The 13,390-nt window shown below is 37.0% G+C and overlaps 1 protein-coding gene across 1 annotated transcript in view; it reads right to left on the bottom strand.

The window, feature by feature from the left end:
- PRIM2 (DNA primase subunit 2) overlaps window positions 1-13,390 on the bottom strand; it is an 88,775-nt gene that overhangs the window by 61,363 nt on the left and 14,022 nt on the right. Inside the window, exons 5-6 of the mRNA XM_036380402.1 lie at window positions 5,215-5,310; window positions 4,234-4,371 (exon numbers count right to left, since the gene is read on the bottom strand). Coding sequence (XP_036236295.1) covers window positions 4,234-4,371; window positions 5,215-5,310 — 234 coding nt within the window. The remainder of the gene's footprint in view (window positions 1-4,233; window positions 4,372-5,214; window positions 5,311-13,390) is intronic.

Below are 13,390 nucleotides of genomic sequence, written 5' to 3' on the forward strand. Positions count from 1 at the left end.
GTAAGTGATTAAAGTGTAACTGACTGAACTGAATTTCTGCCAGTGTCAACATAAAACTTTTTTTTAAAGTCAGTGCCATGAATTATTTACTGGTCTTTCAAAGCTCAGTGTCAACACATCAATTCACTCTCATTCTATTCCTCCCAACTAGAATCACTCTAGTATGCAGGATGGTGACATACATCTGCAATGTAGTCAGCAATGTAACAAGGCTAGGCAAGCACCCAAATTATTCAATCATTTGGAGACCTAAGAAGAGCATCTTTAGCACAAGCACATTCCCATAAGGTGTACAATTGCAGAACACCTTGGAAAAGACAGAGCAGTGCATCCTAGTATCATTCTTGCATAGGCATAACTCCTTCCAAAAACCTGTGCATGTGACTACTTAGAGTAGCAGCAAATCAGTTCCATGAAGCAAAACATGGATCAAGTACCAATAATCAATAATAGTGCACAAACAACCCATACTGGAAAACTATAGTGCTTTAACATTGAAAAATTGTGCCACTAATGAGAGCTGTAAGAAACCACATGCTTGAAAAACCATCTCCCCAATATCTGTAACCAGGGTATTTTGTCCATTAGAAGTATACAGCAGACTGTCAAAACCAGAAGTATTGCCCCAAGTCACAGAATCACAGAATCAATTACCCACTGAAAGACCTGTGAGATGATCAAGTCTAACCTATCACCAAACACCACCTTATCAAACAGACCATGGCACCAAGTGCCATGTTCAGTCTTTCCTCAAACACCTCCAGGGACAGTGACTCCACAACCTCGCTGGATAGCCCACTCCAATATCTAATCACCCCTTCAGTGAAGAAATTCCTGCTATCCAACCTGAACCTCCCCTGGTGCAGCTTGAGGCTATGTCTTGTCCTGTCACAAATCACCTGGAAGCAGAGGGCAACCTTGCTACAACCCCTTTCAGGCAGTTGTAGAGAACAATAAGGTTTCCCCTGAGCTTCCATTTCTACAGGTTAAACAATCCCAGCTCCTTCAGCCAGTCCTCATGGGACTTGTGCTGCAGACTCTTCACCAGCTCTGCTGCCCTTCTCTGGACACACCTCAATGTCTTTTCTTGAATTGAGGGGCCCAGAACTGGGCACAGGACTCGAGGTGTGCCCTCTGCAGTGCTGCGTACAGGGGGACAGTCACTGCCCTGGGCCTGCTGCCCACACTATTGCTGATACAAACCAGGATGCCCAAGGCCTTCATGGCCACCTGGGCACACACACTGGATCATGTTCAGCTGGCTGTAAAGCAGCACCTTCAGGGCTTTTCTGCAGGGCAGCTTTCCAGCCACTCTGTCCCCAGCCTGTGGCACTGCCTGGGGGTGTTGTGAGCCAAGTGTAGGATCCAGCACTCGGCTTTGTTGAACCTCATACCACTCATCTCCACCCATCTATCCAGCCTGCCCAGATCCAGATCTGCAGAGCCTTCCTACATTCCAGCAGATCACACTGCAATTCAACTTGATGCCATTCATGAATTTACTGAGAGTATACTTGAGTCCCTCATCTAGATCATCAGTAAAGATGTTAAACAGCACTGGGCCCAATAACTGAGCCCCAGGGAACACCACTAGTGACCAGACACCAATTGGATGTGGCTCCATTCACCACCACAGCTGGGACCCGGGCATCCAGGCAATTTTTAAGCCAGTGACATCAAAATATCTAACAAAAGATACAATTTTTTAACCTAATTTTACAAACCCCTTCTTTAGAAATAGCATATGCCTAATTCAGATTATCACACCATTACAGTCTTAAATTCTCAAATTCAAATACAAGGATTGTCCAAGAGAAAATGCTGAGAACAAAGTGTGAACACCTAGATGCTGCAAAACCACTTAAACAACTCCCAAAAGAACAAACAAGTAATGCTTACCAAAGTGGCAATGTTATCAGGTATATTCATTAAGAGACAAATTAAACAACAAAACAGGTGATGATATGCAAGGCTTTATTACTTCTTAATTAAGTCTGGCCATGATGCACAACTTCTGTGCAAAGTCATGAAGACCTCTATCACCAGAGTGCATGAAATGAAACACATTTCTTTTGGCTGATTGCTCTTTTGCAGTGGACACCAAAAAGCACCCATGTCCTAAAAAGCACAGCTAAACCAGCTGTACTTTTTAGTACTATTTAATCTAGGCAGAACTTGGGCCTAGATCAAATAGTATTTCAACAATTACTTTTCACAAACAATACTTGAATTGTGCTACTGTGTCATAACTTCTGCCTCTTCAGTAGAGATATGGCTGAGGAAAATTGTTAAGATTATTCTCTGGATTTATATATACACAATCCTTTCTTTAGGAGTTTGTTCTTACAGTTTCACTGAAATATAATTAATTCTTATAGCTTTGTTCCAGTGAAAACTACACTAAGTATCCAGCTACCAAGTATCACACTTCAATTAAGCCTCTGGGGTAACAGAGTTAACATTAGACTGACCTCAGTAAAACATGCTGGAACTTCAGCCTTCATTTCCAAAGACTCAATAATATCCCTAGTATCTCTCAGCCATGCACTTTCCTGGCTAAAATTAGCTGAAACAGTTTAGTAAATACAGTTTCTAAATTAGTAATCAAAACCCCTCAAGTTCAATTTGGAGCTATGGAATAGGACAGAAATCACTATCTTTTATCCCTTACCTAGAAAACATGGTGAACTTTAATAAACAAAGCATATATATTAAAAGACTAATGTGAACCAAGACCAATGTGAAGCACCACAATAACTTCTAATACAGCAATTCTGTAGAAGATCGTTTTCCTAGGTCATGAGTGTTCAAATTTCTAAACCATGACTACTAAGTATCACATAAAGAAGTACTTCTTTCCTATAATGCAGTTATTGCCTTTAAGGAAGCAATCTGGGTGAAATGAATAAAATATAAGATAGTGTGCATGTTCTCAGATTTCTCCTCAAAGTAAGTCAGGACCTACTCATTGCAGTTCTTACTGTTTTTCAGACTTCTCAGCTATTCACACAACACACAAATTTCAGACATTCACAAAGCTTCTCAAAAGTATTTTGAATAGATACAGATAATGTGCATATTTAGCTACATTTCTGTGGAATACATTCCTTCTTTTTAAATCCCACACAAGTGTTATCAGCTTTCAGCAAAAACATTATGCATCAACTCAAATACAGGCATCTCTAGTTGCAGTTCTGTTAAAGAGTTCTAATGAAAATGTTCATATAGGAGTATCACAATTTTCACTCTACATCAAATAATTCGACAAAGTCCAGTTATAATCAAAATTTATAAGACTGCAGTATGCTAATTTTCTGATTTGATAAAGGAATACATTTTTGTTTCCCACTGTTTGTTTACTAAATGTTTGTGGTCAACCTTGGCATTAATGTAACGTAACAATACAAGGCTTTGAAAACATTTTTGAAAAGCAATCCAATCTGTCTTCATGTTATTCAATGCTGCATTTTCTATTACTAAAATTTTGTGTATTAGACATGATCACCCCCTTTTAAACCCTGTGAAGAGTCTCAGAGATACTGTAGAACAAGAAATTCCTGAACTGATCACTAAATTACTAACAGAAGGACATTCACATACAGTGTTTACCACAGACGTCTTAACTAGATATGATAACTCAAATGTTCACGCAACAAAAACTCTGCCTCTGCCTGACATATTCTGGCTTATCCTCATTTGAGTTCATAGAAAATTCAGTGTAAAAAGGGACCCAACAAGGACCTCAAAGCCCAACTCTTAGGTGCGTGACCTGTACAGCGACTGAACTCATGACCTTGGCATTATTATTGACCATGCTGCAACCAAGTGAGCCAACAGAACATAGAGTAAAAATCCACAACTATTTCACTTGTTCCAACAAAAAGCTGTTGGAAAATGTTTTGGGAGAAAATATAGATACTAGCAGAAAAAAAACAGTTGTGTGCATAAAGGTAACATGCTGAATGAAAGGGCATGTTACTATCTCTGTGCAAAACAATTGCTAAAATCCTCTAGCACAAATTTCTTTAGAATGCACATTATATGCTAAATACCAATTGAAACTAATGACACAGCTCACAACAAATGTTTTTTAGTGCTACCAGTACTTGTAGTAAGGTTTCTGGTATTCTCCAGATGGAAGCATATACATTTTAAACCCAAAAAGGCTATTGTCCAGGAGTGTCACCAAATAATACCACAAGAATTGTGAAAATCAGACTTCATCTGACTTACCGCCAGTGCTTTAGACAATTTTGTTCTATAGTTATTCAAAACAATCACATCAATCTCCTTAAATGGCACAAAGGCAAAGCCATCTTTAATAAATACTCTTCTGGCTCTAAATAAATCCACAGCATCGGCAAGTCCAACCTGAGAAGAAGAAAAACCCACATTGTGGCATAGCAAAATAACACAGTAACAATGTCTACAGCCCTAAGATTCAAGATGGGCCAGTAAAGCTTTAAGTCATTTTCTTTCTTTTAACATTGTCTCCAGGCAAAACTCAAAAGTCTGTGAAATTAGGTCTTAACTTAGGAATAGCTAATCATTATTTTGGTGGGAAAATATTGCTTGCTTACAGAAAGTCATGCAACTAGGCAAAATAAGGTACTTCAAAGTTTGTGTCTACAAGTATTGATCCAACTATGTAGCTTTGCATCACTTACTGATTTGATATTTGAAAATGGATTTCTGTTTCTAACATCTGGAAATATTTGATTCACCTAAGCTATGTACAAAAGGTTTTGCAAGCCCATCTGGAACCCAACCAGCCTCACTCCAACGAAACAGTGGGCCACATTACAAATTTTTTCCTCTCCCATTGCTCTCTTGCAAAACGAATTTCTGACTAATACAATCAGACCAAACCTAATTTCAGCAACAGATATTTGACAATGTCTTCATCCTGAACAATCTGACAGCCAGGTAAATTAAGTCATTTGTCTGGGATCATTAAAACTTAAGATCATTTTTGTGGCAAAAGTAAGGGATGACAGAAGAGGACAGAAGACATTATTAGTAGTTTGAAACTTCCTTCATTTTCCCAGTCCCTCCCTCCACCCTTATACTCACATGAAGTAGAGGAACTCTTATTAGTCTTTTAGATACTTTTAGATTTACTGTGGCTATTAGGTAAACTTAAAATTAGTAACTTTGCATTTAACTGAGAGAAAATGAATGCAGATCTGTGGGACTCAGCAATTTTTTACTTACCTTATAGAACGTTTGTTCTTTTACTTTAGACAGAGTGAAGCCAGGAGTTGATGCACTCAGCTCATTAGCCAATTGATTTTTCAGGTCTTCACCAATCTAAAATTAAGAATTTGTTTTAAAACTGTTAAAATACTTTAGGAAAAAGGCTTCTTTATTTTATTAGCATTATCTAAAATATTACTTAACTTGCAATATTATCAGTTTAGTTGAAAAGAGAAAAAGAGCTACATATTCAGTAAGTGATCACTAATAATTAATTAAACAGAAACCAGCAAAATATTAGTGGTCAATAATGTTAAGCTACCTTACCTCCAAATAGAAGGGCAGATTTTAAACTACAAAAATTTTAGGCATTAACAAGAACTGTAAAATACACTTTTTAGAAGTCAACTTCTCTAAAATAAAACTTGTGACAATCTTTGCTCGTCTCTGGATGTGCATTAAACAAAGCACAATGAATAAATGGGAGTTAGTAAGGGCTTCATGAGATTTTAACAGAAAGAACAGTTTCAGCTTATTTTTAAATACAGATTTAACAAAACTATATCTAATCCTATATTCAGGAATTTGGCTTTCCTTTTTCTAAGGAGTGAGAACAATGGTATCTGTATTGTCCTTAAAGTGTTAGTGCTTTTGCAGTTCTTGAAACAAGTGAGTAAAGCAGCAATGCTCTAATTTAACAACTTGAAGTACTTGAAAATCACAATGTTACCTTTCCTAATAAAAATACTTAAATAGTGCATATACATAAATACACATCATAGAATCACAGAATATGCTGAGTTGGAAGGGACCCATCATGATCATGAAGTTCACTTCCTGGCCCTGCACAGGACACCCCAAGAGTCACCCCATGTACCTGAGAGCATTGTCCACACCCTTCCTGAACTCTGTCAGGCTGGTGCTGTGACCACTGCCCTGGGGAGCTGTCCCAGTGCCCAACCACCCTCTGGGTGAGAAACCTTTTTGTGATATCCAACTAAACCTCCCAAACAGCTTCAGGCCCTTCCCTTGGGTCCTGTCACTGGTCACCACAGAGAGATCAGTGTCTGCCCCTCCTCTTCCCCTCAGGAGGAAGTTGCAGACCCCAATGAGGTCTCCCCTCAGTCTCCTCCAGGCTGTGGAGGAACAGACCAAGTGACCTCAGCCACTGCTCATACGGTTTCACCTCCAGACCTTTCACCATCCTCATGGCCCTCCTTCAGACACACCCTAATAACCTGAAATCTTTCTTATATTGTAGCACCCAAATCCACACACATTTGCATAACATGCTTTTGATGAAGTACAATGGGAGTAGTCCCTGACTGCAAGCATTTTAAATGTGAAGGAAGGCAGAATACCTTCTCAAAAGGTAGACAGACAGAAGTGTCACCAAAGCATAACGCGCTGTGTGACACTGCTCTCCATGAGCTGGATGTGTGCCCCAACACCTACAGCGAGCTGATCCAAGGCTGCAGTCAAGGCACTTTTTAGAGACTAGTCAGGAACCAAGCCCAGGCCATCACATGCAATAGATATGGAGACTTCAAATGCAAGATAAAGTCACCCAAAGTCTTTCCTCTCCATGGGAGGGGATGTGCTTAAGCAGTTTTATTCTCTGAACGGAGCAGAAAAATTTGTTGACCAACACTGATAATATGGTTAAATGGGCATTTCAACAGAACTTTTTTCCTTCTCAGTTCAAAAACCCAAGAAAACAAAAAAGAAACCCCACTTCTCTTGGAAGTCATAGAAAGGACCATTTAATTTCAAACTTGGACAAGTAGCTTAGAGAAAAACAGTGATTTGATATATGCATATGAAATAGCCAAGGCAGCAACGTTGAGAAGGCTTATGGTTACCCTGTCTGCATCTTGATGCAATCTGCAGTACTCTCCCAGGAAAACCAGCTTTAAAAAATAGCAAAGATTGCAGCAAGGCAGAAGAATGTAGCTGAAGAGAAAGGAAATACACAACAGCATTATATTTCTGCATGTAAAAATGTAAAGCTCAGCAGCCTGTAAAGAAAGCATTCTTCTTTAATGAAGTAGCTGTATCAAAACAATTAAATGTGTTTCTGTAAATTAAATGAGAAAATACTTTCTACAAAATACTCTCATTAACAATCTTATTCTTGTCAGACTTTGAAAAATTCCTGCTTTTCATAACACATTGAAACTATATACAAATTTCACACAGTGGTACCAAAACTCCATTATTCCTTCCAGATGATCTATTTCTTGTCTAAGTAAGTATAAATCTAAGCCACTGCATCAGCCTGAAGCCTGTCTTTCACCTACCAGAAACCTAAGTTTTCATTTTAATTCCAAAAAGTGGCTTCCATTTTTAAATGTAACAATTTTATGCATTCTTATTAGAAATCCCTTAGGAGAGCCTGTCCACCATGTCATTCCAAACCCTCACTGACTGTGAATACACTGACCAAATAAAAACAGTATAACACATTGTATAGCAATGGTGGTTACAATTCCACTATTTCCTCTAGGATATCTTACTAAAAATAACTCTATCAAACAAACAAAGCCAAGGACAAAGCAGAGTTTTCTTCCAGAGAGCTATTAAAGGAGTCCAGAAACTGTTTTACAGACAGGCCAGCAATATTGAGGGGAGAACAAGAAGAGGGAAAGGCAAGGATTCCTTCTTTATTTGTTCTTCCAAAAAAAGTCAGCTTAAGTTCATCAACAAAACCGCTATTTTCCAGTATTACATTTTATTTCAAGGGGGATTTATTGCAAACTTCACAAGCTGTCTACATCCTTCTTTATCAGTAATTTGACCATATAAGTTTTGTATAGATGTAGTGACAATCTACAGTGACAATCATTTTAGATTTTCTTGCATGTCACTAGCAAATAATTTAACATTGTTGGGGTAAAAGTGATCCTGGTGAACCCTCACAGAAAAGAGGTTAATTGGCCATGACTAAAGATTTAGATAAGACTGTGGACAGTGTGACCAAAAACACAGCTTTAGCCGAAATTTTGTTTTTTAAACTAACGCAAATATTGTTGCAAAGTACTATTTATTATATACATAAATGATACACATAAAGCTGTTAAATAATTTATTTCTTAAAGGCTCAAGTATCTTATAGGTTAGGCAAACATTCAGCAGCCCCACAACCACCTTGCTCCTTGCCTTTTCAACAAATTCACACTGCCTTCATGTTTTCAGCTAATAGAGAGAAAGAGGAAGAAGAAACAAGGATAAAACTAGCCCCTACCTAAAGCTGGAAAATCACTCCAGAATGCATTCAAAAATAAGACTGGCTTCCCCTAAAGACTGAAACATGAAAAATAACCTTCCATTTGCATTAATGATTTCACCATTTTCACATCAGATTGACTGAAGGCACGGTGCAAAGAAATACACTACCCATAGTCTAAAATCAGACTCAAGCTTTCAGTTAGGCCCTGCCTGAATTGCTGCATCCAGAGCATCATGAAACATGTACCCCAATTTTTCTTGGTTCACAGAAGCCAGAAAAGCTTCTTCTTTACTGTTGCTTTTGGGGGTTTTAATTATTTAAGTAAGAGTACTACAGTTTGTATATTTAATAATTTCATCCTAAAATAGCACCTGCAAATGCACATTCCAGTAATCATTAAAAAATTAGATATAATTAAATACAGCTTTTAGGATTCTAATCAAGATTAGAAAGATAAACAAGCTGCTTAACTTCTGACAGAACTTGGTGATCTTCACCAGATAAAACACTGCTGCTCAAAAAATTAAAAAAAAAAAATAGAGTCCTTCTGAGGGTCTCACTCATCTGACCTTCCACATGGAACTGATTAAACTCACCTCACAGAAAAGAATTCACTAGTTTTGCCTTGTTCATTTGTAGCCAGTTTAGTAAGCTGCTTATCATTGTGTCAGACTTTGCTCTGCACAAGCAAAGAACACCAGGAAAAGGATCTTCCCTTTTCAGTGACATGGGTCAGGTATCATAGCTTGGAACAATTCAACAATTCATTGCAAATTCCTGAGACTTTGGAAAAATAAAGATAGAAAAAGAGAGGAAGGAAAAGAAGCACTAAGACAAGTTCCATTATTTCTAGTTTTCTTGCTTTCTACATGCAGTTTATTCATTGACTTTTAATCACAGAACTGTCCTGGAAACACAAAGACACATAAATTTAGATTAAAATATGAATAATTTAATATGCAGAGCTTGGTTAAACAAACAGTCAGTGAGGTAGTCCAAAAACTTCAAAATAAATTTGATATCAGTGCTCTGTTTTAATGAACAGATAAAGATGCATGCACACATTACACTGCTATATATGTGCAACACTTAGTTTTACTAAGTCTCCCAGTAAGGAACAAGAACTCCATGCACAAAGTCCTTTCCTTTTCCAAGACTCAGGTTCAGGTATTTATGTGCACATGCCACCAGTGTCCTTAGAAAGTGAAGTTCCTAAAATTTGCTTTTAGTTACAAAGCACCTGATACTCAAGTGGAACAACACCCTTCCCAAAAACAAGTGTTGTCAATCTGTACTTTGCTGAATTGCAACTCTAGGCATGAAGCAGAAAAAATAAAAATTTCCTAATCAATCTTCTCCATTGCCACACATTACACTACAAACTAAGTTAGCACTAGAATATCAAATTATTAACCTAGATACCATTAAATTTGAGAATATGAAGTGTAATCAGCCAGTTAATGAACTGCATGATTAGCAAAGGACACCATTCCCTGCTCTCCCACTAATTAAAAGAATGAAGAGCCTTAAAGAAAACATTCCAGAGGCTTGTAAATCTGTCATGCACAAACCTGATGATTTTCAATTTCATTTTGGCCAATCACAAATTAAGAAGAAAATTTTATCTTCCAAAATACTACAACTTTATATCTTAGCTAAAGTTCAGCTTGCTGGCATACCTAAAAATATAAAGGGCAGTACTTGGAATTATCTATTCTTATCCATCAATTGAAACATTGTTTGGGCTTTTTTTTAGAGTCAAGAGTGGGTACAGAAAGAACATTTTATGATCTGCCTCACTATGCAGCTCATTCATGGTTACCACAATGACAGAGAAACTCAGTGACACAGGTTCAGTCTCCTACAACCCTGACAAACATTTCCCAATATTTATTTAAAGGAAAGCTGAACAAAACAATTACTACAGAATTACCTAGAAACACTACCACATACAAGCTAGACTCACACATGACTGTAGAGCTAACAGAAGACTCTTCTGATAAAAACAAGTTTTCTTTCATTGAAAAATCCAGATAGTAACATTAGATGCAATTTTAAAGCAACTTGTTAACAAATGTTTCTCCAGGTTCAATCACAAGATTAGCCAGGAAGAGTGTTTCAAAGTTGGCAGACCATTTTCTGAAGCCTATCCCAAACAGCAGCCAGTAAATTCTACTTGCAGAGTAATTACATCCTGCACAAACCATCCTATCAGCTTTTATGCTGCTGGATTAAGGAACAATGTAAACATCTCCAAAGCTACTGCATTCACTGCTATGTAAAAAATAAATTCATTTTTCAAACATTATGAACTTCAACCACTACAAAAGAACTTAATACTTTGATTATTCAAAAAAAAATTTCTTCTTGTACAACAGATGGGTATCATTTTTAAAAAAATACAGTACTGATTTCCTAATTTTGTCTTTTCTCATTCCCCAAAAGAATCTCTAAAATATTTATAGAAAAAAGAGAAGACACTTGATGACACCTTTCTGCTAGTCTATACTAAGTTTCTTCCAAGAATCCAAAATTACCAACTGCTAAGAACTAAAAATCTGTAAGGATTAGGTTAGGATTTGGTATTTTTTTCACCTTTTCCAAGCCTTTAGATAAATGGCAATCAAGTATGATCTGCTCAACTACTGAGTGCTAGAGCACATAATCACATAAGTAGCATGGTTCCCCTTTCTACTTCTTCTACCTTAAGCTCAAGAGCCTGGTGTACAAGATCCTATTTTCCACTATACTTTTGGCACAGCTGCCATTTCAATTTTACTTTAGAAATCCAGAGTTACAGCAAAATATCTGCCTCAGGATTCAGGCTGTATTCCAAATGTTGTCTAGCTGCTTCCAGCTAGATTAAGAGGAAGACTGTTTTTATTCATTGTATCTTTACCGCAGCCTTTTCTGCAACTTTTATTTCAAAGCACGTAACTTTTTTGAAGCAGTTAGAGATGTACTTCATCCAGAAAGAGCATATATAGTATCTAGGGCAGAAGGATTCAGCCTTACAGTAGACTGTAAAGTTCCTATTTAACTCAAATGATGAATTACACAAAGTCATTTAGTAAGAATCCTAGTGCCCCAGTGCTCTAAAGTGGCCTAAGTAACTGCACATTTTGTGGTGCAGTTTACTTCCACAAGTCAATTTTAAGCAATAAGGAAGACCTTCTAAGGGTCCATTTAGATTTCTGCAGATAATCAGCATCTGCTTCTAATCAAACTGAGATGATTGCCAAATTAAAATTTTAATTAGCATTCTGCATCATTTACAAACTTGTTCATTAAGTTTATGAAGGTGAAAAAGGACATCCCCAATAGCTATATATTCTTTAATCACATCTATTACTCAATTCTACAATTTCATAGAATCTCACCAACACCATATGTGCAAATAAATACATGCAACTAGAATTACTGCAGCAAAATGCACCAGTTTTCTCCATAACTAACAATAAAGTAATGCTTACAGCTCAAGGATCCATTAGAGCAGAGTAAAGCCCCCATATATCCTTCCAGTGCACCAAAAAAAAACTTTTTTTAAAAAAAAATCAAGCTTTATTTAAAAATTCTGTGAGAGAGTATTACCACTTATTTTAAGCTTAAATATTTTAATCAAACCTCATCCTATCTACCCATCCCTCAAAATGTTAGCTCACTAGAATACCCAGGCTGCTTGGCAATCAACCCAATTACTTTTAGATGAGAATAACTCACTATGTTTGTTAAAGCAATAATAGTATATGTCTCACTGTCTTATTTACCAAACTCTAGCACTTAGAAATCCACCCTACTCCTAAGCCTTTCCACATACAATTTTGTTTCTGTTATGACTCTAAGCATGAAGTTAAATGACAGAATACATACTTTTGGCAGTAAGGCACATTTCCCACTTAGGCATGCATCCCTTATGACTTTTGCTGTCAACTCTAAGATAAGCATCACTGGTTTTCAAGCAAAAGGACAAATACAAGATTTAAGTAGTGGAAAAGCAAGATACAATTCAGAACCATTTCCTTAGCAAATGTAAGCCATAGGCTGCTTGCATAGACATTGTCTTATCTTGGCATAAGTTTCCCCACAGCAGTACAGACTCCAGACAGTTTCAACTTTTCCCCATCCTGTTTGGGAAAGGAAGAAATATTATTTGATGCCCCTGAAATGAAAAGCCATAAACCCTATCAGAAGAACATTCTGGATTAAACACCCGTTCCAAAATGGATATAGTCACCTTTAATGGCTAGAACATGATATTGAGTATTCTCTCAAATGTATCTGTCCTTAATAGAGACACAGATTAGTCCCCATTCTCATTAACCCACATCTGACTTTGGGATATTCTGTACCAAATAAAGGCAGTCATAAAACATTTTCTCAAGAAGCTGAACTACAAATATTTATACAACTGCCCTACTACCAAGATAAATATTTCTGAAAAAAGCATAACAGTGATATCAGAAAGTCTCTCACAGGACTACTCTGATCATAAAAATGGAAATTAAAGAAGTTTAATTTCTACTGCTTAAAGCAGCTAAAAAAGCACTTCAACTGCATCAAAGAGCTACTGTAGAAAAAAAAATTCCATCACTAATGCATTTTGCTCTTTCCATTTCATTTTGCAATTCTTATTCCTTCCTCTCAAATGCCAGCAAATGCACTGAAGACCTTTAGCTCCCCCAGCTGACTATTTCCATCTGCCATTCCTTCCCCATTACTATGAGCCAAAGCATTTCTTAAAATACTGTGCTTTATAACAGCATCTAAAAATTAGGACATCTGATTCTGCAATAACTGGCTGTTACTCAAAAAATAAATAACTTCTAGTTTAGATGCCTTAAAAGGTCATAATATTTTTTTAAATTTCAAGAGGTTATTCAGAAGTAAAGTTCAATTTAAACATGAATTTTTTTCTGCTCTGTGGAGTCAAAACAGCAACGCAGATGTATTCAAGATGATATATAT

This window comes from Molothrus ater, chromosome 3 (genome assembly GCF_012460135.2).
Source record: "Molothrus ater isolate BHLD 08-10-18 breed brown headed cowbird chromosome 3, BPBGC_Mater_1.1, whole genome shotgun sequence".
In the NCBI taxonomy this organism is placed as follows: Eukaryota; Metazoa; Chordata; class Aves; order Passeriformes; family Icteridae; genus Molothrus; species Molothrus ater.